We start from the raw sequence: 23,839 nt of genomic DNA, 5'->3' as shown, positions 1-23,839 counted from the left end.
TAAAAACTAGGCCAGCCATCAGGACTGAGCAGGCGCTCACTCCACGTCTGGGTTTGGTGCATACTGTAGTCATGGCAAAGCAGCATAATGGACTGCTGCAGTAATGTTTTTTTTTTCAACATGCAGCATGTAGTGAGAGCACACAGTGTAAATGCCAGAGTATCCTGACTGAATTATGTGATGCAGGGCTTAACTGGTCTTACTCATGGGTTTAATGTTTGCATACAGATACGTTCAAAAATGGTCTGACACAAGTAATCTTTGAGGCAGTTTGGTCCCTGTTTGTTTGAATAATAATACCTTCCTGTTACATGGCGAGACATCAAACTTTAAAGAGCTGCCGGAGCCGCACCCTTTAGGTGTTGTACACGAGACAAATGAGTCTTTTTCGACTACATCTTCAGCAGCCATTGCACAAAACTTGGGCCTGTAAATGCTCAGTATAACCAATTCAGTTTACCAATATTTCAAAATTCAACTTCCTGTTGATTTGGCAATATGGGTCCAGGAAGCTTGTTTTTGTTTAAGTATCTTAGTCTTCATCCTTCATCCTACATCCTACTGCCTGCCAAATATCGTAGTCACGGGCTGAACACACTGCAGGAGTGGAGTTTTTAAAATATTGTTTGGGGCACCACTGAGCCATTGAGGCATACCGAGTGATCAAACCCACAGCACACTTGTAATCTCTCCACTGGCATTGTGTCTACCAATATTTGTAGCAGAACAAGTGTTGTAAGCAACAACTTCCTGTTTCATGGCAAAACAAACCCATAAGAAACATGTAATCAGTGTGCTTGCCTTCTGTCTTCCAATATTTTTTAGCAGTACACCTGTTTTAAGCCCCTGAAAAAAACAACTTCCTGTTTCATGTCAATTAACAAGTTGCCATAGATCATTATTCACTGATCTATGAGCTTGCAAAGTTAGCATCAGGACATATTTAATATGTTTCAACCAACTTTGAAAAATATGGTCAACCCTGAAGAAACTGTTACTGTTTAATTAAGATAAAATAAACTTCTGAGGAACTTTTAGACATTTAAATTTAACAAGCCACAATGGCCATGCCCTTTGAGTTGATACATGAGAAGGATCCTTAGAAATGGCTTTGACCAAAATATCTAAATGGGGGACTTCATTTGCATTGTACAATCACCAAATTTCATAATCCTACAAGCTGCAGGGGGGGGGGGGGGGGGAATTTGTAATACTAATTCTATAATACTAATACTAAGATCTGGCTATTGTGGCAGCAGTTATCTCTGGTTTTGAAGTAAGGGACACATTCTGTTCCATTATCTTACATCAAGAAACATAAAGCACCTTTTTCTCTTGCTCCACTGGCAGATATAAACCCTATTTTATTACCTGAATCATCATCAGTTGCAGAGACTCTGGTTACAGGTTCTCCAGGGTCTCTGTTTTCAGCCACGCTGGCATTGTAGACGCTCTGACTAAAGACTGGGGTCTGGTCGTTTACATCCCAAACCTCCACTGTGAGAGTCTGGGTGGAGGAGAGGGATGGCAGGCCATGGTCAAATGCACGCACGGTCAGACGGTGGAGGCGCTGGGTTTCATAATCAAGAGGAGCAGACAGGAACAGTAGGCCTATGGAGGATGGAGGAAAATAAAACCAATTAACGAGAGAGGTAGAATCATTTAAGGCCATGACTATTGTTCGGGATGCTTTATTTATGTCACATACTCAGCTCTGCTGCTCATCCCACAAATGCATGGTTCTTACATATGTGGCACCATTCAAAAGGGAAATAAACAGGCTTTTCAACGGTATATGATTTATCATATAGCCTCTTGGTGTAGCTTTGAAAACAAGTTTCCAAGAGATTTTTTCCTGTATTCTTTGAATTTAAAGGTTTGGGCTGGTAAAACTGGTGACACCACCCTTTGCTCTGTAAAGGACTTGAAGTAGCTCTTTTATGGTTTCTACCATGTAATTCAACAAAGAGTTATCTAGCAGGACCCTTTAAATTCTACACTTGACTCAATAATATGGACAGGACACCTCAAACTAAAATGAAAAACTAAAAAGGTGAAGTCAAACTACATTTGGCAAAGTTGAAACCAGGTCCTAAATCATAAATTCAAAGTCATAAATTGTGATCTGTACCTGACTGCTCCTCTAGAGTGAAGAATCCTTTCTTGTTCCCGGCCAAGATGCTGAAGAAAGTGACCCCGTTCTCCCCTTGATCTCCATCTATGGCCACGAAATGATGCAGCAGACTCCCCACCTCTGCATTCTCCATCACCTGAACCGCATCTGCTGACACAAACACGGGACGGTTATCATTCACATCCAGCAGGAAGAGCTGAGCCGTCACCGACGCCTGTTTGCGCTCCTCTTTCTTCTTCGCCTGGTCCGTGGCAGTCACAGTGAAGGTGTAGCTGGGGTTGGTCTCTCGATCTAAAGGTGCTGTGATGGTCAGACTCCCCGTGTACGGGTTGAGTTGAAAGGGGAAACGTGATGAGGAGCCACTGACTCCAGTGTCAAACGCCAGGGAGTAACGTAGGGCGCTGTTAGAAAAGGTCCCGTCGGCATCTCTGGCATGAAAAGCAAATGCCAGCGATCCGATGGCAGCGTCCTCCGGCAGACCGAATGTCACAAGCTTGTCAGGGAACCAGGGTGTGTTGTCGTTCACGTCCTCCACCATCACGCTCACCAGCACCGATGTGTTCACTCCAGGAACCAGTCTTATGTCTTCAGCTCGAACCAGGAGGAAGTACTGCGCTGCAGACTCGTAGTCCAGCGGCTGGTTGATGTAAATGTCACCAGAAGAGCTGTCTATGCCAAAGTGGACGCTCCCGTCACCCTCAGAAATGGAGTAGTGGAGTCTGCCTTTACCTGAAATGCTGGCAGAGCCGATAACAGTTGCCGACTCTGTGTCCTCTCTAACAGTGAAACACCTCATCATCTGGTGGTCAGAGTGGCTGTAAAGAGCCTCCAATCCATGAACCTGTAAACAAGGAAACAATGCTTGCTGTTAATGTTAATGGTGGTCAATGATAAGCCAAGAAACAAGGGGGGAATAAGAAGCTTAGGTAGTAGGGACAAAAAAATAACTAAAGTTCTTGTCATGTAGGTTCAATTGAAAGATCTCTGGGGAAGACAAACAAAATCCCTGCCAAACTACAGTCTTAATAAAGCCCATGACTTATAACCCTTTGTCAAAGAAATCTGTTCATTTCTCACCTCCATGTCCTGACTTATGATACTAAATCCCTGTAGACATTAAACTCTTAAAAAAGTCCTGAAATTTTTACAGGATGAGTCGATGAAGCTTGAAATATCTAAGAAAATTCACCAGCTCAGGGCTGGAGGGGTGATGACATTCATTTCCTGCAACCATAGACTTGATGCAAGCTACCCGTGCAATCCCCTGCATTTAATCAGGGTTGCCAGCCACCTTGTATTAGCAGGGATGTCCCAAATTTGAACTGAGAAAACAACCAAAAATTTCTCCTTACCCTAGTAAAACAGAGAAATGTGTTCCTGCTTAGGGCTTTTACACATTATACAATCACAATCCTTATATCCAGGTATATCTGTGATTCACTGGAAAAACAAATCATGCAGTCTACTTTTGGGTCCCAACCCACCAGCTGAGAACAGCTGCACTCATCACATCCTTTAAGTGACATCTAGCAGAGTTCTTGGAAGGGAGCTGGTTGTGCAAAACATCTTCCATTTGAGAATTCTGGAGGCCCTTGTGTTCTTGGGAACCTTCAGTGCAGCAGACATTTTTGTAGCCTTCCCCAGATCTGTGTCTGCCAACAATCCTGTCTCCGAGCTCTGCAAGCAGTTCCTCTGACCTCATGGCTTGGTTTTTGTTCTGATATGCATTGTCAGCTGTGAGGCCTTCTATAGAGGTGCTTGCCTTTCCATGTTATGTCCAATCAATTTAACTTACCACAGGTGGAAACATCTCAGCAATAGCAATGGGAGGAATCTGAGCTAAATTTCAAGTGTTTTTGCAAAGGGCCTGAATACTTATGCCAATGTGATCAGTTACTAAAATCCGTTTTTCACTCTGTCGTGATGGGGGACAGAATATAGATAAAAGAGAATTAAAATAAATGTAACTGACTGTAGAATCAGGCTGCAACATAAGAACATTTTAAACAGTGAAGGGGATCTTAATACTTTCTGGATGCTCTGTAAGTGCAGCCATGGACGAAAGTATTGGCACCCCTTATATTTTTTCCAGAAAATACACCATTTCTCCCAGAAACTGTTGCAATTACAAATGTTTTGGTCTACACATGTGCATTTCATTCATGTGCATTGAAACAACACAAAAAAAAAACAGAAGAAAAAAGCCATAATTGACATAATTTTACACAAAACTCAAACATGGGCCGGACAAAATTATTGGCACCCTTTAACTTTTTAACTGTTGGTAAATCATTTTATTTCAAGCATTGCGATGCTCATTTAAACTCACCTATGGCAAGTAACAGGTGCTGGCAATCTAGAAATCACACCTGAAGCCAGTTAGAATGTATAAAAGTTGTGAGCCTGTGTGTGTCACACCAAGCATGGAGAAGAAAAAGAAGAGCCCAGAATTGTCTGAGGACTTAAGAAGCAAAATTTTGGAAAAATATGAACAATCTCAAGGTTACAAGACCATCTCCAGAGATCTTGAAATTCCTTTGTCCACTGTGCGTAATGTAATCAAGAAGTTTAAAACCCATGGAACTGTGGGTAATCTCCCTGGACGTGGACGGAAGAGAAAAATTGACAAAAGAATGCTACGCAGGATAGTTGGAATAGTAGATAAACATCCTCGGTCAACTTCCACACAAATTCAGGCTGTCCTGCAGACTCAGGGTGCAAAAGTGTCAGCTCGGACCATACGTCGTCATCTGAATGAGATGAAGCACTATGGCAGGAGACCGAGGAGAACACCACTGCTGACAAAGAGACATAAAAATGCCAGACTGGAGTTTGCAAAAATGTACCTGAGGAAGACTCAATCCTTCTGGGAGAACATTTTGTGGACAGATGAGACTAAAGTAGAGCTTTTGGAAAATCACATCATTCTACTGTTTACAGAAAACAGAATGAGGCCTACAAAGAAAAGAACGCAGTACCTACAGTCAAACATGGTGGAGGTTCAAGGATGTTTTGGGGTTGTTTTGCTGCCTCTGGCACTGGGTGCCTTGACTGTGTGCAAGGAATCATGAAATCTGGAGATAATCAAAAGATTTTGGGCCTCAATGTAGGGCCTAGTGTCAGAAAGCTGGGTCTGCGTAAGAGGTCATGTGTGTTCCAGCAGGACAATGACCCCAAACATACCTCAAAAAGCACCAAGAAATGGTTGGAGACAAAGTGCTGGAGAGTTCTGAAGTGGCCAGCAATGAGTCCAGATCTGAATCCCATTGAACACCTATGGAGAGATCTCAAAACTGCTGTTACAAGAAGGCACCCTTCAAATCTGAGAGACCTGGAGCAGTTTGTTAAAGAAGAGTTGTCCAAAATTCCAGTTGAGAGGTGTAAGAAGCTTTTTGATGGTTATAGGAAAACATTGGTTTCAGGTATTTTTTCCCAAGGGTGTGCAACCAAGTATTAAGTTGAGGGTGCCAACAATTTTGTCTGGCCCATTTTCTGAGTTTTGTGTAAAATTATGTCAATTCTGTCTTTTTTCTTCTGCTTTTTTGTTTTGTTCAATGCACATTGAAGAAATAAACATGTGTATACCAAAAGCATTTGTAATTGCAACAATTTCTGGGAGAAATGGTGTATTTTCTGGAAAATTCCAGGGGTGCCAATACTTTGGTCCATGACTGTATCATTAATCAGAGGGATGTACCTGTACATGAACAACTGCGGTGTCCTCCAGCGCTGGGACTCCGCCGTCTCTGGCCGTTATCCTCAGCGTGTAGAACTTTTCAGCTCCCTGTGTGAAAACTTCTGTAGTCCTGATTTCTCCACTCTCACTGTCAATCTCAAAGCATCCAAAACTGTGATCCTCTAAACCAGGTGACAGAGATACAGGAGACGTAAGCAAGGACTCCTAAGACTCAGGTGATCTAGTGGTAAAAATGAGCGACGGACAGAAATACTAGTGAAAAATCATTGTTAATAAGTCACCTGTGTGCAAAAAGAAGGTGACGGTCCCATTTTCTGCTGCGTCAAAGTCTTTAGCAAACATGTTTGTCACCAAGGATCCTGCTGGTAGACCTGCCCAGATCTGCAGTACACAGAGCCAAATGAACATGGTGAAATACACAGAATATAACTACACCTGAACAAACCTTTATAGGTTTGCAGAAGTGAAGGACTGTTAAAGAAAACAAAAATGAAGAATCTCGAACAAAATCTCTCATATGTTATTTGCACGTTGAACACCTTTTAATCAGTTCTCTACAGATCCTCAGGGATCAAATTTACCATTGTTGTAGCAATACTGATAATCACATCCTGTTTACCTGAACACTGAGCTCCTTGTTGGCTGGCAGGTGTGTAAACTGAGGAGTGTTGTCGTTGATGTCTGTGACCAGGATGTGAACAGTGGCAGTGGCATTGAGACGAGGGTGTCCCTGGTCCGTCACCATCACCTTCAGGCTGTGCTGGCTTTGCTGCTCTCGATCCAACGCCACCCAGTTTATAATCTCACCTGGAAGGTTATAGAAGCAAAAATTTAGAAAGCAAATTCTAAATTCCTTCTTTTCCTTTACCTCAGTAATACTCTACAGAATGAATGGGCACAAAAGTCAACAAAAACAATCCAAAATCTGGCGTGGTGGCTGTCATAGCTGCAAAAGTGGGGCCAACTCCATGTTGAAGTGCATGTATTTGAATACAATGTCATTTCTGTAGGATGAATACTTTCACCTATGCCTGCAAAAACAAGGTCAGTATGCCTTTCTACTTATCTTTTGCTTGTTTATTTTGGCCAAGCCTGCACTTAAGAGACGCAGTGCTCACACTGCAGACTGAAGACCATGACTTTTTACATGCATTGTGAAATAAAAATCAAGCCGTACAGCAGCGGTTATGTGGCTGTCACGCAACCCATCTGAAATGGCCATTAAGTCTGCCTGGGGGCCAAACACGCTGGTCTGTTTGAGGTTTTTTGTCTTGTTAAGATTTTTCCTTAACACTGTTGCCAGGTGATAGCTCATGGTTTATTAATCCTGGGTCTCAGGGAAAGATTGACAACTTATTTACTGACTGAATATTTTAATTAAGATGTTGTTTTTACCTGTTTTAGAATTAATGCGGAAGAACTTCCCATCTGAGAGCAGGATGTAGGACAGCTGTGCATTTTTCCCAGAATCCTTGTCCACAGCTTTCACTGTTCCCACCAGGCCTCGAGGCGACGCTCCCTCTGACACGGTGAAGTAGTACACTTCCTTACTAAACACAGGGGCGTTGTCATTGATATCCAGAACTAGCACCGTCACTGTAGCTGTAGCAGTCATGTTCACCAGTGACGTCTCTCTGGATGTCGCCAACACACGAAAGCGAAACACGGATTCTGCCTCGTAGTCGAGACTCTCAGAGAGGTACAACCACCCGGTCTTTGGGTGGACCCGAAAAGGAGCAGGAGGGAATCCGGCTTCTCCCTCCAAAGAGTACATGATCCCTGAGTTTGACATGTGAGCTCCCCGGCTCTTGTGCGCCCTCACCTGGATGACCCTGGAATCTTTCCTGTAGCCCTCGCCGATCTCCACCTGGTAGACCAGTGTCTCAAAGGCGAGGTTGTCTTCATTAGCAGTGCGGTCGACGTTTACAGTGAGGGTCAGCATGGAGCTAAGAGAGGGTGCTCCTTCATCTTTGGCAAGGATGTCTAGACTGTACCTCTGCTGATGATCTGCCTGTAGACTCTGATTCAGCCTGACTGTGCCAAAGTTTCTATCAACGTCAAACAAACCATTTCTGCTGCTCCTCAGGTGATACTGCACCCTCCCGTTGGCGCCGCTGTCGTAGTCGTGTGCATGGGCGATGAACAGTACCGTCCCTGGGAGTGTGTTTTGAGATACGGTGATGCTGTCTCTGAGTTTGGGGAACACTGGAGCGTTGTCGTTGATGTCAGCGATCGTGATGTTGACCTGGGTGGTGCTGTAAACTGGAGAGGAGTCAGTGAAGGACTGAAGAACCAGCAGGACGTACGGCTGGGACTCGTGATCCAGAGGTTTGGTGTTACTGATCAGGCCCGACTTTTGATGGACGGAGAACAAATCCTGAGGGTCTCCAGAGGAGATTCTGTAGGACACAGTTTCTGTTGAGTCTGAGGAGACAAAAGAGGACTTTAGTAAAGATGGAACATGTAAGCGTTGGTCTCAAGAAAAATCTAAAATCACTTGATTTACCATGCAGTACTTGTGTATCAAGGCTGTCATTGTCTTAGAATTTTAAAGCAAAGAGGAAAAAGGTCATTCAGCCATTTTATACGCTGCACACATACTGATGTCTCAACACTGCATGTGTTTTCCTCACAGCCAACAAAAAAAAAATGTACAAATGAGCACTTTAAGTAGTTCGTCCATCACTTATTGGCAGTCTCTCTTCTGTGTGGGCTGCTTTTTAAAGTTGCCCTTTGTACATTGTTTTGTCACGGGCAGTGTTGAAACATCATGTCTGCACCACATTAAAAATGCTGATTGATCCTGTGCTTCAGAGTTTTTTTTTTTATTTGATGTGAAGCAGCTCTTACTATTTGTCTTACCAGATATGACACTAGTTCAATCGGACAAAATTAACACCTGTTTTGATGCCAAAGCAACAAAAATAGACGATCTAGGTAGGTCTAGATATTATGGGGTTAATTCTTTTTTAAGTTGAGAAAAAATAGCAAATAAACTCCTTTCAAACGGTCCAAGTTACAAAAATACAATTGCACTGAAGTGCTGCTGATTTAGACACTGCACTCTGGTAATACAAATGATTACATTGGGACAGACTATATCATTTTAAAGCATCAAAAGTATCAAAATATTAAATCCAACACCTTATCATTTCCACAGGCCCCAGCGGCCTCTGGCATTGACCATTTTTATGCTGTCTCCAACTTTCCAAAGTGTCATATCTCTTACATATATGATCTGTTATCTAAAGTGACTCCTCCTGCTTTACACAGGATAAAGACAGGCTGGGAAACTGAACTAGGTGTCACATTCTCAGATGAACGGTGGGATAATGCACTGAGGGCAATAAATTCATCCTCCTGTGCAAGACTCAATCTCATTCAGTTCAAATTCCTTCATAGGATTCATTTCAGCAAAGCTAGATTATCAAAAATGTACCAAAACTTCTCTGATTAATGTGACAGATGCTCCCAGACACCAGCAGACCCGACTCACATGTTTTGGTCATGTCTGAGGCTGACAAGTTACTGGAAGGTCTTTTTTTGGTGCTATTTCTGAAATACTGAAACAGACTCTAGACCCATCGTCTCATGTTGCCATCTTCGGTACCCCCAGGGACAGCATCAGATTGACTGCTAAACAGCTAAATGCCTCTTTAATTGCACGTAGACAAATTCTCCTCTTCTGGAAAAATATCTGCCCCCCTTCTAACGCATCCTGGCTGCAAGACCTAATTTATGAAATTAGAATTTTAACTAATCTGGAGACAGATAACTGTGGACTGCTCTGACAGTTTTGTAGGTATACATGTAAAGGCACTGTTGTGGATATCTAATAGATATGTGTATTTGCTCAGATGGAATTATCGGTCAAGTTGATACTGTGTATTACTGTTACCCCATTCTTCTTTTTAAAAATTATCATTATTATTATTTTTTCTTCCTTTGGAATACAACAGGGAAGGTATGGGTATGGGGGTGTAAGGGCAGATGCCTTGTTTAAAAGGTGAAAAATATTCTGTAACACTGTTCTGTTCATTCTATGTGCAGATAGTTGAATAAAGTTTGGTTACAAAAAAAAGGTATCAATATATTTGCATTTTTTATAACAATATTTGACAAAGCTGTTTTTTTCCAATCTAAAATCCCAATCTAAAAAGAGTTTCATATAAAAGTTTATCTGATAAGTTTGGATGATTGCTGATTATTTTCAGTAAAACAGCTTTATCTACGAGAGATGATCTGCTTATTTAGTTCTTTAAAATAGTAATTTCTTATTTCTATGAGTGTGGCACATGGAAATCAATTCAACTCCATTGTCTGGAAGCAGAAATCATTGCAACCCAAAAGAGGCAAATAAAACTTCAACTCTCTGTGAGGATGACTATTAAATGACGTTCCATATAAAGGGACTGCTGGTATTAAAGGACAGGTAGGGTTGACACCCCCTTCACTATAAAAATAAAGATGAAGAAATTATTCTTCAAATAACTAACAACAAATATTCAAACTTACTTGAACCTAAAGAAGAAAGCAAACCTAATAGTTACAAGAAAACATGCAAAATCTCCAGTTAGGTTGTCAGGATGAACATTGATAATCTTGCAAAGCAGATGGATTTCTCTGCCTCCATGTCTGTCATCAGGCAAATCCATCTTGCAAAGCTCCAGTCTGCAGTGTTTATGCTGTTCTGACCAATCAGCATCATTTGAGGAGAATGAGGCAGCAGCTATGAGAGGGGTTTATCTGTACTGAAAGCCGACAGCAACGGCTGCAGCTAGTGCAGCAATCACCCAGACGTAGCAATAGTATAGTGACAGTTGTATCAGAACTGGACCACATTTCTGCATGAAACGAAGAGGAAAATAAAACACTGAAAGCTTTCTGTGACAGAAAAGATGTTTTCATTCTCCTCCTGGCCTGCTTTGGCATGACTTAGTCAAAGTTATGGGTGGGTGTATACAATGGCTGTGGTAACTATTAGCACGGATGTCTCTATAGAATAAAGGCAGTTTAATCCGAATTTGGGCACAATTCGTTTTTTAAACAAGAGCAAAAGCAGAGAAAATGCTTTTGCACATCTCCTGACCGGCTTTGGTGTGAGGCGGCCATTCACACACTACAGCAGTGTTCACTAGGGTAGCACTGGAGCTGTACTTGTCTACTAGCTCGTTTAGTCTTGTCACTCTAATTGGCCCATGATAACTGTGACAGACAGAATGCTCATCCAATCACCTTCTGGGAATTGTTTGTGTGGAAGGTTTTCCAGATGAATGTTGAAAAAGGGATACAGTATATGAAAGTCTATTTGGCTAGTCAGGTAAGAGCATTAATGCATCCCTGCCTTCTTCCTATCGTGTTAATATTTTATTACAATATGTGAAAAAACGAGAAAAACTAGGAAAAGAAAATTTAAAAAAAATTAGAAGGATTTACAAAACTGAGATAAAGCTACAGAAGGAAAACACATTAAATGACCTTTCTGTTGAAACAGTGTGTAATGATAGTCTGATGGAGGAAATAATGTACACTGTTGCTAGGGAGTTTTATATAAGAGGGATCATGCTGAGAAGCTTCAACCAATAAAGACTAAAGGAAAAAGAAGCATTTGGAAAAAAATTACAAAGGAAAATATCAGAAAAACCAGTCAGAAAAGGAAATAAACAACAAAAAGGATGTAATACGGCTCATTTATCTCTTAGTCTTGAAACGGATATCCTCACTCTGCACACACACAATACACCCACACACTGACAGAGTAAGCAACATTAAGTAATTAGAGTGCAGACTGCAGATCTCATTAATCCCCTCTCAGTGTTTGCTGTGTTTCAGCAGTAATTACAAACCTGTGACACAAGCAGAGAGCTTAACGCTGCCCGACCCCGACAAACACGTCCAACTCTTTGTTTGTGCTGCGAGTTGTTAATCTGTTAATGGACTAGACAACCTGAAATGACTGTCTCTTAAAGAACAAATGGTTTAGCTGTTAGAGGGAGAGAGGAACGTATGGAGAGGACATTTAGAGGATAGTCTGGGGTGTCGGGTAACCTTTGAGAAGCAAAAATCTCCAGTTATTAAATATTATAAAGTCAAACAAAAGTACTTAATTTGACAGGACGTTTATAAAATCTAAAAGTTGCTTTTTTTCCCAGCAACGGAATCAAATCACCCATAAAAAAGACTGATATGACAAATAGGTTTATACTAGTAATAAATTCTGCACCTGTCTGTGTGGCAAAATGACTATCCTTCATGTCTTAAATAAATTTCATTTACAGTCTCTGATCTTTATTGTCAGTACATGTGATTATAAAGGGATTAAAGATTAAACTGCAGACTTCCTCCTTATGTCTGAGAGGAGATTTAAATGACGACAATGATCACAGGACTGTCTTTAATCATCTATCAGGACAAATCCTGCCTGAATGCTGCTTCACCTGCAAGGATCTGTCTTTTTTAGGTAGCTTTAAATACTTCAATAACTTCTGTTTAGAGTAAGCTCTGAGTTTGTTTTCAGGTCCTACTACTGCTTATCTGAAGGCTCCAAGCATATCACAGTGTGTTCAGTCTCCTAATCAACTGAGCTGCTTCTCTTGGCCTGCCAGAGGGCCCAGCTACAGGTCTTTAAACTGAAGGGAAGTTATGGGAAGCATGAAGAAGGCTGCAGAAACAACAGAAGCTGCATACACATCCCATGGTAGAATGATGATTTTTACAGCAGTAACAGCACTTTATTCAATCACTCGTTGTTGGAGAGGGACTTTTTATATCTCACCTGCTCTGGTTTAAAGATGGAAATGAGTTATGCAAAATTTAACCTGACACACCAGATAGACTGTTAAACACATCTATTGCCATCTATTCTTCTGCTTATCCCGGTCCAGGCTGCAGTGGCAACAGGCTAAGCAAGTCAACCCAGGCATCTCTCTCCCAGGTCCCCCTGGGGGATTTTAAGACATTCCCAGGCCATATGAGATATATGATCCCTTCAGTGAATTCACGCACCTGGAAGACCTCCACAGGGAGGCGTCCAGGAGGCATCTTAATCAGATGACCACATCACCTCAACTAGCATCCTTCCACTTTAAGGAGGAGGAGCTCTACTTCTAGATCCATCCAAATGTCAGAGCTCCTCACCCTATCAGGATGGGTGTGCCAAGCAACCTTCCTGAGAAATCTTATTTCGACTGCTTGAACTCATGATCTCATTCTCTTTGCATTACAAAACAGATGATGTAGGAGCCGTGTGTAGCCCTGTGAGGAAACTACACAATGTGAGCTTGACAGCCGGTGTTCTATCATTTTTTGCTACCCATCAAAAATTGCTACTTTGTGGTTCTGCACATGCGCCCTACGCCATCAGTGTCTCACCCACAAGGATTAGGGTAGGGTTAGGGTAGTCGATAGATGCGTCTATTGGAAAAAGCAGTGGTAGCAAAATCTGTTGTTCACTATCAGCTGGTTAATCAAACTCTTGCCGAAGCTTGTCGGCAATAGAGCAGAAACATCTCTTCCATCAAGAAAAGCTTTCAGTGCGGTTCTTTGCTGTTCTTCTTATAAATGAATGTTCTCCATTTCTGATACAACTGCTGCTATAGCTGCATCCGTGCTCATTGCTTCTCCAGAGGCGGCCATTGTTTGCTGTAAAACTAAGCCATGCCCATAGCTGCCACCTTGTTCTCCTAAAATGACACTGATTGGTTAATTCATTCTCAGACCTAGCATACACATTTCAGATCAGAGCTTTGGAAGATAAGATGTCCGATGACAGACATGGAATCTGGCAGATCCTTTGGCTTTGCAAGGTTGTGTGAAATTAGGAGCAGGGCCAATACGACTGCAAGCCAGCACATTGTAGCTGTTTGTCAGGAGGCTTAAGACCGGCCTCACCTCCACCTTTGTCTTGTTACTGGGCGAATCGAAGTTAGTTTGAGACAGCGTTGCAAGAAAGCAGCTAACAAATGGCTGACCTCACTTTAGGCTTCGTTCAATACTGTCTACAGCCTGTGGTTATTTCTAGCTATCGCATTTTAATTGTTCTCTGTTCTTTGGGTTATTAAGAGTTCAGTTCAGTTCCTCAGTTCCTCAAGCTTACAAGGTTGCACCTCAGTAATTGTATGTTGTAGTTTGGATGAACCTCAGCAACTCTGTGTGCATGTGCACGTGTATATCTCATTAGAAGCAGACAAGCAGGAGAGGACGATGGCAGGTCCATGATATGTGCATTGAATTCTTTAGTTGCATACTTCATTGGCTCTTTCAACACACTTTGGTTAAGCTACTGCAGCGACAGTGATTCAAAATAAGTCAACCACTGCCCCTTAATGTTTCATTTCACTTTAAAAAACTCAGATAGCTCAGTGGACAAGCTAGAAGTCATCAGCACCTTGTGATATCAAACAAACACAATATCTAAGGAAATACACCAATCATAATGTGGTTATTCTGCTATGATGTCAACTATCACTGATAAACCCTGCAGCCCCACGAACTCTCACACGCTGGGTTTACGGCGTGCACGGTCCCCACAGAGGTCCCGGGCGGAGCGTCTTCAGACACCGTGAAGGAGTAGCGTGACCTCTGGAACACAGCTGGAGCCTGAGCGCTGCGTAAAACATTGATGGTGACCTCTGCAGGCTTGACGGAGGTCAAACCCTCCCCGTCCTGAGCTTTTATGGAGAGCTTCACACTGGCAGCACCCAGGTGGGTGAGCGGCGAGGTCAGAAAGAGCATTCCTGAAGGGATAGGAGAATATGAAAGGTTTGATTATAATAGCTTTAAAAATCAAGGCATGCAACCATCACAGGACTTTTATGTTTAATATCATTAACTCTTCCTCTTTTTCTAAACATTTCACTGAGCTTGGCTTCACAATTCTGCTTTTCCTTGTTTGATATTTGGTAATAATTTCTCTTTTATTTTAGAAATTTAAAACTGAAAGAAGCTGCTACTTTGAATTCTTTAAAGGAGAAAATTGGCAACAGTCTGCATTGATGTTGACTACATCCTCATTAGTCAGCATTTTGGTAACTTCATTAAGAGATAAACAACAACGTGATGATAAGTGGGTCAGGACCTTGGCTAACTTTTGTCACCTAGATCTACTCTTCAATCCCTTTTATAGCATTAATCTCTATTCTGACACCATCTACACCTCTGCTCATGTTATTGGAAGACTAAACATAGCGTATTTGCTTGTAAAGCATATCAAAAGTCTTTCATCTAAAAACTGCCCCCCTTATTTACTAATAAACAGATCTGATTCAGTGTTTGATTGTGGCAGAGAGCCGATCTTATCTCTCACTGAGCCGCTTTGTGCAGCACCCTGCTGAGCGCTGACACCACCAATCATCTCACGAGGACTTACATGGAGTAAGACGTTGTTTATCCCTGAACACTCGGCCTGTGAGTCACACATTCAATTAAAGATAAGTCAGTCCATCGTGGCACACTATAAAATCTTTATTTAAGCATCACCGTACACCTTAAACACCTCGATAACGAAACGCAAATGTGCAAATTTATAGAAACTGGAAACAGAGGCACATGTACGGCGGCACTGAACAGCCAAAGAAAATTTTAAAAACAATTTAAATGACTATATGATAAAAAGTGGCATGTTTTTTAATATAATGGACTGTGTTAAACTTGGTGATTTTGGGCTGTCCCAAATGTAAGATGACCAATTGAGGCGACATCTTTGGTCGTGGCTATGTGGCTCTGTGAGACAGACTGACAGACGGCCATTGTCACAGTCATGCAACCAAAGATAGCCTGGGATAAAATTATGACAGTGTCAGAAATTTAGGATGATCATCTTACAATGTGACTGCTGCTATGAGCTACGTTGACCAACCAACCAATAGGAATGCAGGAAAAAATAACAGAGCGATAAACGCTTGTTGGGTTAATCGTTGACTCTAAATTGCCCTTAGATGTGACTGTGATTGTTACAGCTTGTTTATTTCAAGTGGCAACCTCTGGTCCTGAAAAAAGAAGCCAATGCAGAAGTGCAAAAAATTACAATACCATGAGTGTTCTTCTTGAGGCTGACTGCAGGAACACTGGAAGTCACGTATGTACAAACCGTTTTTTTACACTAGAAATAAACTGGTTTACAGCCTGGTTCACATTTGTTTCGATTATATTTAGGAAAAACCTCACTGCGCACTGATTGGCACGTCTCATTTGATGATAGCTTGACAGGCAGAACGCTTGCTGGCTAGCTGACAGGAAGTCGAGCTCTTGCCTGCCGTTAGGTTGATCCAAAGTTCGGTTGAGACAGCAATTTCAATATGGAAGCTGCCGCGGATTGGCTTCAAAAACTGTTTGAGTCCGTCTACTGTAATCAAATGGCTTTGTCCAATTCTTTTTACAGTCTATGGTTTATCTCTACAGGTCAACCCTATGATTGACTGGAAACCAGTTTGGCATATACCGTGTCTCTTGCCCAATGACAGCTGGGATTGGCTCCAGGACGGGGATGACACACTGCGAATTATTTGGTGCTTACCAAGATTTGAAAACTTGGATTAAGAAGAGTTAGATAATTTATCTTGTTTTAAAAGTGAATTTCTTATTTTTAGTGTGTAACTTCTAACGAGTTACTTATTTCTAGATTTAACAATCTTATTTCAAGATATCTTATTAAGTCTAACTATCTTGCTGCATGGACAGAAAATTTTACTAGTTTTGAGTACCTTTCTTCTTAGATTTAGTGTTTTTATCTTATGTTAAGCCCACCTTTTTTGCAGTGCACTTAACAGGACAAACAGTATAGACAAAAGATGGCTGTGTATGCACAGGTATATTTAGAATTAAGTAGTCAAAAAATCAATTCTTTCAGTGCAGATTGGCTAACCCCCTCTCCTGTCTATCTCTCCCCGCTCTCTCATCCTTGTTTCTGACTCTATCCACTGTCCTCCTCTATCAATAAAGGCATGAAAAGGCCAAAAATATATCTTTCGGACAGATCAGTGAGTTTTTGCAGTGGAAAACCTAAACAATGTTTCTGAAGCAAGATAACTTTTCACAAAAATAAAATCTTTATGCTGATGGCCTTGCTTGCTTTTGAGTAATCACCATTAATTCCAGTTTGTTTCTTAAACAGGTATGATCTTCTTAAATGGCTTTAAAGCCTGCTGCAGGTTTTTACTGTCATAACTTTGTGTACTCAGTAAAAATGTGACAAGTTTTCTTGTGTTCTCCTACCTGTGTGTTTATCCATTGCGAACAGACTGGACATGTCACCAGGCAGGATGCTGTAGGTGACCAGTCCGAAGCGCCCAGAGTCTCGGTCGGTAGCGATGACGTTGAGGATTTCTGTGCCGGGCTGCGTGTGGCTGCTGATGCTCATGGTGTACTCATCAGGGTTAAACACTGGAGCGTTATCATTCAGGTCTTCAATCTCAATGTGCACGTAGGTTTGTGCGCTCAGTCCCCCCTGGAGTTTACAGTGTAAATAAGAGAAGTTTGAGTTTCAGTAATGAATACAGCTTAAAAAATAAGTCACAGTTAACAACTGATAAATGACGTCCACTCACTGGATCTTCAGCTTTGATCAGGATGTCGTGGACTGTCTGGCCTGAGTCTCGATCGATATCCTGAGACACACACAGCTCCCCGGTATGTGGGTGGATTTTGAAGAGAGGATGTTTGTCCTGTTTGTCGAAGCCATCAGAAAGAGAGTAGAGAAGTGTGCCGAACTCACGGCTGTCTGCATCAGTGGCCACAACCTACGGGTAGAAAAATGATTTCATGTTAGTAAAAAAGGAAATAAATGAAAATTAAATGTAAGGTGTACTAGTGTAAAAACTAGGCCAGACACTGGTATTAGGCCCCAACTCTGCCCCCACACTTCTTTTGCCTGAATCTGGTACTAAATCATGGTAGCATGTTTTATTCACCCTGCCAAACCTGGGGTCCCTGCTTTCTACAGGTGAGAGGCCGAATAGATAGAGATGCATTGTAGTTTGACAAATTTACCCACAGTGGAAAAATATCATGGATGTTTAATGTCTAATGAAAACTAAACTACATTTCAATCTAGTGTTAGTCATCGTGACAAAAACTAAACCTACTTTTAGTCCAGTTTTAGTCATCAAAGATCTATTTTTGGCTAGTCTAAGTCTTTCTCATGGAAAAAAGGCTGTTGACGAACATTTTAAAAGTCACATATTATGCAAAATACACTTTTTCGGGCTTTTCTAACAAAAGTATGTGCCCCTGGCCTGTCCACAATTCCCCCAAGGATCAGAAAATCCCCCCCACCTCCCACCCCCCATTTTCACCTTTCAGGAAATGTGTACTGAAACAAGCCGTTCTCAGATTTTCCCCTCATGATGTCATGTGGGGAGTTAGCCCCGCCCCCAGGTTCGGTTGGCCCTCTCCTCTTGGAAGAATGTCCCACCCTCCTCTCCTGATCCTCCTCTCTGAGAGTTGAGAGGAGGATAAGGAGAGCCACATCCATTTTCTGAGAGGACTAAACAGAGTGTTTTTTAGACATGCACAAATCCAGTACTGGGGTGTTTTTTCAGAAACAAACTTCACATGAATGTTTTGGGTACCTCTGAGAACAATATAAACTCGTCTTAAAGGGTTAAAATATGTGACCTTTAAGTCATAGTTTTAGTCGATGAAATTAACACAGTAATGTACCAATCATTCTAGTCATATTTTTGTCTTTTTTATCTAGCATATACTGTAGCTCCTTTATGTATTACCAGACACATTAGACTTGCCCCAGTATGGCTCATCCCCTCAACTTTAACTGTAAATTCATTTCCAAACAACAGCTAGTAATGACACCATTTACAACATAAATATTTATCTTTTCCTGATAAATCTCTCTTTTTCATATTAAAAGTGATATAGATGTTGCTCAGCTACAAGCTGTGTATTCACTGAGATGTTCCACAGTGATCCGTGCCATCTGTCGTGTACAAATGTTAAGTTTTAACCTCGTATCATAATGACTCGTCTTGTTCTCTCAGAGAGAGTCAACACTATAAAAGCATAAAAAATCCCCACAATCAAAGAGCGGAGAGTGTAACTGTCAAGGCCAAACTGTCGAGTAAAGACACGCCTCAGACGGAGCTTCTTTCATGTTACTGTGACAAGAGGCAAATACTACAGAGAGAGCGCTCACTATAAGCAATAAACATGATCTCATCTCTGGCTCGATGAACTCTGATCAGAGGAAACTTCAGTGACATGGGTCAAGGTGTGATTAGATTTGAAACACTCCCAGGAGGCTTTTCTTTCAACCTCATACTGACGAACATCCAAATGTGGCAGGCAGACTTCTGCACCACACAAAAAGCACAGATTTTAATGTTTCAGTCATTAGCTCTCATTTTATGGATTATTAGCCAATCTAATGAATGCTGTCATTAACCTGAACCTTTGTCTCTCTATTTTCATAAAAGTGTAAAGATTTTACAAAAGAAAAAGTTTCTTTTTTTCATTTTTCTGTTATTCTGCCCATCCATGCACACTACAAAAATTATGCTTTGCACTTTAACCCTTTAAATCCTAAAACCTCAAATAATAATAGTCAGAATGTCTTTTTTTGGAACTGAGATGTTAAGTGGATTTTTTTAAATTTGTACTAAAATCCAGAAGAAGAAAAAATGCCATAAAATTTCACATATTTGTTTTGTATAGCATTTATTGTATTTAACATTTCTGGCAATTGATAATCCACCCCAAAAGTAATGCCGGCACTGCTTAAATTCAGTAAAAATATATTCCAGTGGGGCAAGAAGATTTTGTTTATTCCACTGCTATACATTAAGTTATCTCTTGTGTTCTGGTGTGATATTTGTTGCCAAATAAGACGTCTTCTGTAATGAGGCGTCAGCTTGTGCCAGTGTGGTACCAGGCATCACATCTGTTGTATCGAAGCCTCAGCGCTAAGCTGGACAGAGTGTTTGTGTTGAGTGTTGAGGGAGAACACTGCCGTCTTTGTGCAAACAGACTGAGAGCTACTTTTGTCTGATGAGATGTCAGTAGATGTTAGAGAGTCAGAAAGAGAAACTGCAAAAATGGTTGTAATAATTATGAAATGGCCTTTTAAGGGAACATTTGTGGTAAATGTTTCCCTCTATGGGACCATATCCTTGTGCCTCCTAGTGTTCTTGTACATTGTGCATTCAGAAAATATTCAGACCCCCTTCGCTTTTTTCAACTTTGTTATGTTGCAGCCTGATGCAGTCAAAAAAAAAAAAAAAAAAAATTATTCTCATTGATCTACACTCAGTACACCATATTGGCAAAATGACAACTGAGTTTTAGATTTTTTTCCAGTTTATTTAAAATCCAACAACTAGTAAGTATAAAGTATACAGACCCTTTGCAAAAAACACTTGAAATTCAGCTAAGGTTACTCCCATTTCTCCTGATCTTTGCACAAATGTTTCTACACCTTGACTGGCCTGACCTGTGGTAAATTAATGTGAATGGATTTGGAAAGGCACGCACATCTCTATAGAAGGCCTCACAGCTGACAATGCATATCAGAGCAAAAAAAAAAAGGCATGAGGTCAAAGGAACTGCTGCAGAGCTCAGATACAGGATTGTTGCAAAGCACAGATCTGGAGAGGGCTACAAAAAATGTCTGCTGCTTTAAAGGTTCCCAAGAGCACAGTGGCCTCCATAATTCTCAAGTGGAAGAAGACTGGCATAACCAGGACTCTTGCTGGTTGCCTGGCCAAACTGAGCAATGAGAGAAGAGTCTTATTAAGAGAGCTGACCAAGAACCTGATGGTCACTCTGACTGAGCTCAAGAGATCTTGTGTAGAGACTGGACAAAGTTCCAGAAGGACAACCATTGCTGCAGCCCAGAGTGGCTGGACAGAAGCTTCTCCTTTGTGCAACATAACAAACTTAATGAAGTGAAGAGGGTCTGAATAGTTTCTAAACGCACTGTATATCCTTGTCAACATACATCAACAACTTTAGTGATAATATTTTACATGATTTAAGTGTTCCTGGTTGGGCATTTGGTCTCGGGTTGTGCCAATAGTTGGCTCAGTGTAGATTTTGCAGATGCCAGGGCCTTTTTATGACTCCATTCCATCACTGTATACATTTAAACGTTCTTCTTCAAGTACTAACACTAAAGTAACTTCACCTTTCCAGGACAGATATCCCAAAGTTGAGGATTTAAACACTTTTTGCATGAAAAGATTTACCTCAGTATACCAGCATATTAGAGCAATCTCAAGAATTTAAAGGTGCCATATATATATATATACCAGATTATAAGTAACAAAACTCAGTTTCAGAGGCATCATCGAGTGTGCTTTTATTCCTGGTAATATTTGTGACTTACTAATCTGAGGGAGAGCAGTAAGTCTTATTTGTCATATATTTTTAACTTATAATCTTTTTTCAAATCTAATCTTAATTTAGTTTAAATCAAAATTAACATCCTTTTTTGAAAGAATGGCCCCTAACACAGTTAGGATTTTTTTTTTTGTAGTTTGAGCTGATGAATGCTAAAAGTAAAACTTTTCCACATACTTGTAGAAAGCAGCTCCCAATGTCGCTGTGCTCTGGTATGGAAACGTTGTACAACTGCTGCTGGAACACCGGCTCGTTGTCATTGACGTCCTCCACTTGCAGCGTGACTGTAGCCGTGGACGACAGCGATGGTTCCCCTCCATCAGCCGCCACCACCAGGAACCAAACCTCCTCCTGTGTCTCTCTGTCCAAAGCTGCAGCCGTCGTGATCAGGCCGGACTCCTGATCGATGCTGATCAAGCTGTCCTGGCTGGATCTGAGGATGGAGTATCTGACCTCTGAGTTGACTCCTTCGTCTGCATCTCGGGCCTGCATCTGGATGATCGAGCTCCCCAGAGGAGCGTCCTCTGGAATGCTGGTGGTGTAGACATTCTTCTCAAAAACTGGGTGGCAGTCGTTGGTGTCAGCCACCTTCAGGAGGAAGACCATCTCACTGCTCAGTGATGGACTCCCAAAGTCTGAGGCCTGCACCTTCAACTCATAGAGATCCTTCTCTTCCCTGTCCAGCTCGGCGCTGACGCACAAGGCATACAGAAAATCATCTGTCTGCTTCAGGGTGAAGTTCCCATCACCTCCCTCAAGCGTGACAATGACTTGTTCCTCTTCAAAGTCTGGATCTGACACTGAAATCCGTGCAACATAATCCCCGATGGCTGCTGCTTCTGGCACCACTGGATCTCCTGTCTCACTTAGAAACAGGACGCTGATGATGGGGCTGTTATCATTGATGTTGAGCACCTTCACCCCCACAAAAGTGCTGCTGTACTCCGGCTGAGCCCCGTTATCTCTGGCACTGATGATCAACTCGTGGAACGGATGGGTCTCAAAATCGAGCGGCTTGTTCAGGTACACCACCCCGCTGGTTTCATGGATGGAGAACACCTCGTTTGGGTCACTCTGTCGCCTGTTGATCTCATAAGTGATTCTTGAGTTCTCACCCAGGTCTAGGTCAGTGGCATGAACCTGACACACAGCAGACATCACCGCAGCATCTTCAGGAAGTGAGACATGATATTCAGTCTGGTTGAACATCGGAGGATTGTCATTCTCATCCAGGACTTTGATGTTCACCTGGAGGGTCCCCGTCCTGGCTGGGATGCCGCCATCGAAGGCCTCAATAATTACTCTATAGGAGTCTTTGGTTTCTCGGTCTAGTTTTCTTGCAAGAATGAGATCCAGACTGTCAGATCCAGTGCGGTAATCCAACTGGAACCACTGGCCCATCTCGCTCTCTGTGATCCTGTATCCCTGGGTACCAAACTCCCCCTCATCCTCATCTTTGGCACCTTCCAGCTGGAATCGACTCCCCAGTGGGCTCAGCTCTGATATGTCCAAGTCAGCCTCTTCTGAGGTGAACACAGGCGAGTGGTCGTTAACATCTTTCACTTCTATTCTCACTTTTATCATCTCTCCTGTAAGAGTGGCTGCTACAAACTCATACCTCTCCCTGCTCTCTCTATCCAGGACCACAGCTGTGGAGATGATACCTGTGTCCGCGTCTATCTCCAAATCTCTGAACACGTAAGAGTCCCTGCTCTCTGAGATGAAGAATCCGGTGCTTGGCGTGCTCAACACAGCTCTCAGATCCCCTACGATAGTTTTAGCGGGCAGCCCCTCCTTTACGGAGAGCGTTAGGTTGAACACCTGTCCAAGGGTCTGCGCGCAAAGCAGCCACAAAACGAGCGCCGGAAGCAGCACTTTTACGCGAGCCATAGCTCCTTTACGCACGGCTCTGAGCTCTTAACTTTAGGCTTCAAGTTAGACTACATATTTCTGAGCTGAAGTTACTCCCCCAACTCACATTTTAGAGCAATTTCCAAAGAAGAACAGGTAAACAAAACCGTGCATTTTCGCGCGCAACAGAGCACCTATCAGCCTTTCAGTATCCATCACTTCGTTCTTCTTATCCATCAGCTTGTTGCGTGATTATAAAGGGTAGAAATCCACACATGCAGAAGCGTAAATCCCCCTTGGCGTCTTCACACATCATGGCACCGAGTGACCACGGAGCACCAACTAAACGCACTGAACACACCTCCTGGCAGGCGGCGCGTGCGTCCCACGCTTATCAGCTCCATCTGTGGCCATGATTGCTTAAGAGTCCACTAAATAGGCCGAGAGATTACCCACAGGAGCGCGTGCTGAATGTGGCACGGTATGTGTGTGACCTATTGACTTAGTAAATGTCCTGAAAGGTGGGGAAAAGTTTAAAACCAATACAAAACCCATGAAAAGTCACGTAAACAACGAAAAGGAGGTGTTAGGGTTTGAGAGTGTTCAAGTCAGAGAGCTCAGAGAGATTGATGCAAATATACAACTAATATGGAACAATAAAGAACAAGACTAAAGTGTGGTAGATATGAATCTGATTTTTGATAGTTATAGGACAGAAACGCTATAAAAAATGTAAAAGCTTGAACTCCACATTCATGATAAGCATAAATGCATTATACATGTTTGAAATATCCATTCAAAATAAATAA

At 42.0% G+C, this 23,839-nt stretch overlaps 1 protein-coding gene across 1 annotated transcript in view; it reads right to left on the bottom strand.

Moving 5' to 3' along the window:
• dchs2 (dachsous cadherin-related 2) overlaps window positions 1-23,080 on the bottom strand; it is a 37,455-nt gene extending 14,375 nt beyond the window's left edge. The window contains exons 1-10 of the mRNA XM_041785588.1: window positions 21,357-23,080; window positions 17,375-17,566; window positions 17,043-17,274; window positions 14,324-14,566; window positions 7,227-8,246; window positions 6,451-6,638; window positions 6,113-6,212; window positions 5,832-5,992; window positions 2,132-2,975; window positions 1,372-1,611 (exon numbers count right to left, since the gene is read on the bottom strand). Of these exons, the coding sequence (XP_041641522.1) occupies window positions 1,372-1,611; window positions 2,132-2,975; window positions 5,832-5,992; window positions 6,113-6,212; window positions 6,451-6,638; window positions 7,227-8,246; window positions 14,324-14,566; window positions 17,043-17,274; window positions 17,375-17,566; window positions 21,357-23,069 (4,933 nt within the window). The 5' untranslated portion in view covers window positions 23,070-23,080. The remainder of the gene's footprint in view (window positions 1-1,371; window positions 1,612-2,131; window positions 2,976-5,831; window positions 5,993-6,112; window positions 6,213-6,450; window positions 6,639-7,226; window positions 8,247-14,323; window positions 14,567-17,042; window positions 17,275-17,374; window positions 17,567-21,356) is intronic.
• Window positions 23,081-23,839: the final 759 nt, after the last annotated feature.

This window comes from Cheilinus undulatus, linkage group 4 (genome assembly GCF_018320785.1).
Source record: "Cheilinus undulatus linkage group 4, ASM1832078v1, whole genome shotgun sequence".
NCBI classification, from domain to species: domain Eukaryota; kingdom Metazoa; phylum Chordata; class Actinopteri; order Labriformes; family Labridae; genus Cheilinus; species Cheilinus undulatus.
This window is presented reverse-complemented; position numbering and strand designations above follow the sequence as displayed.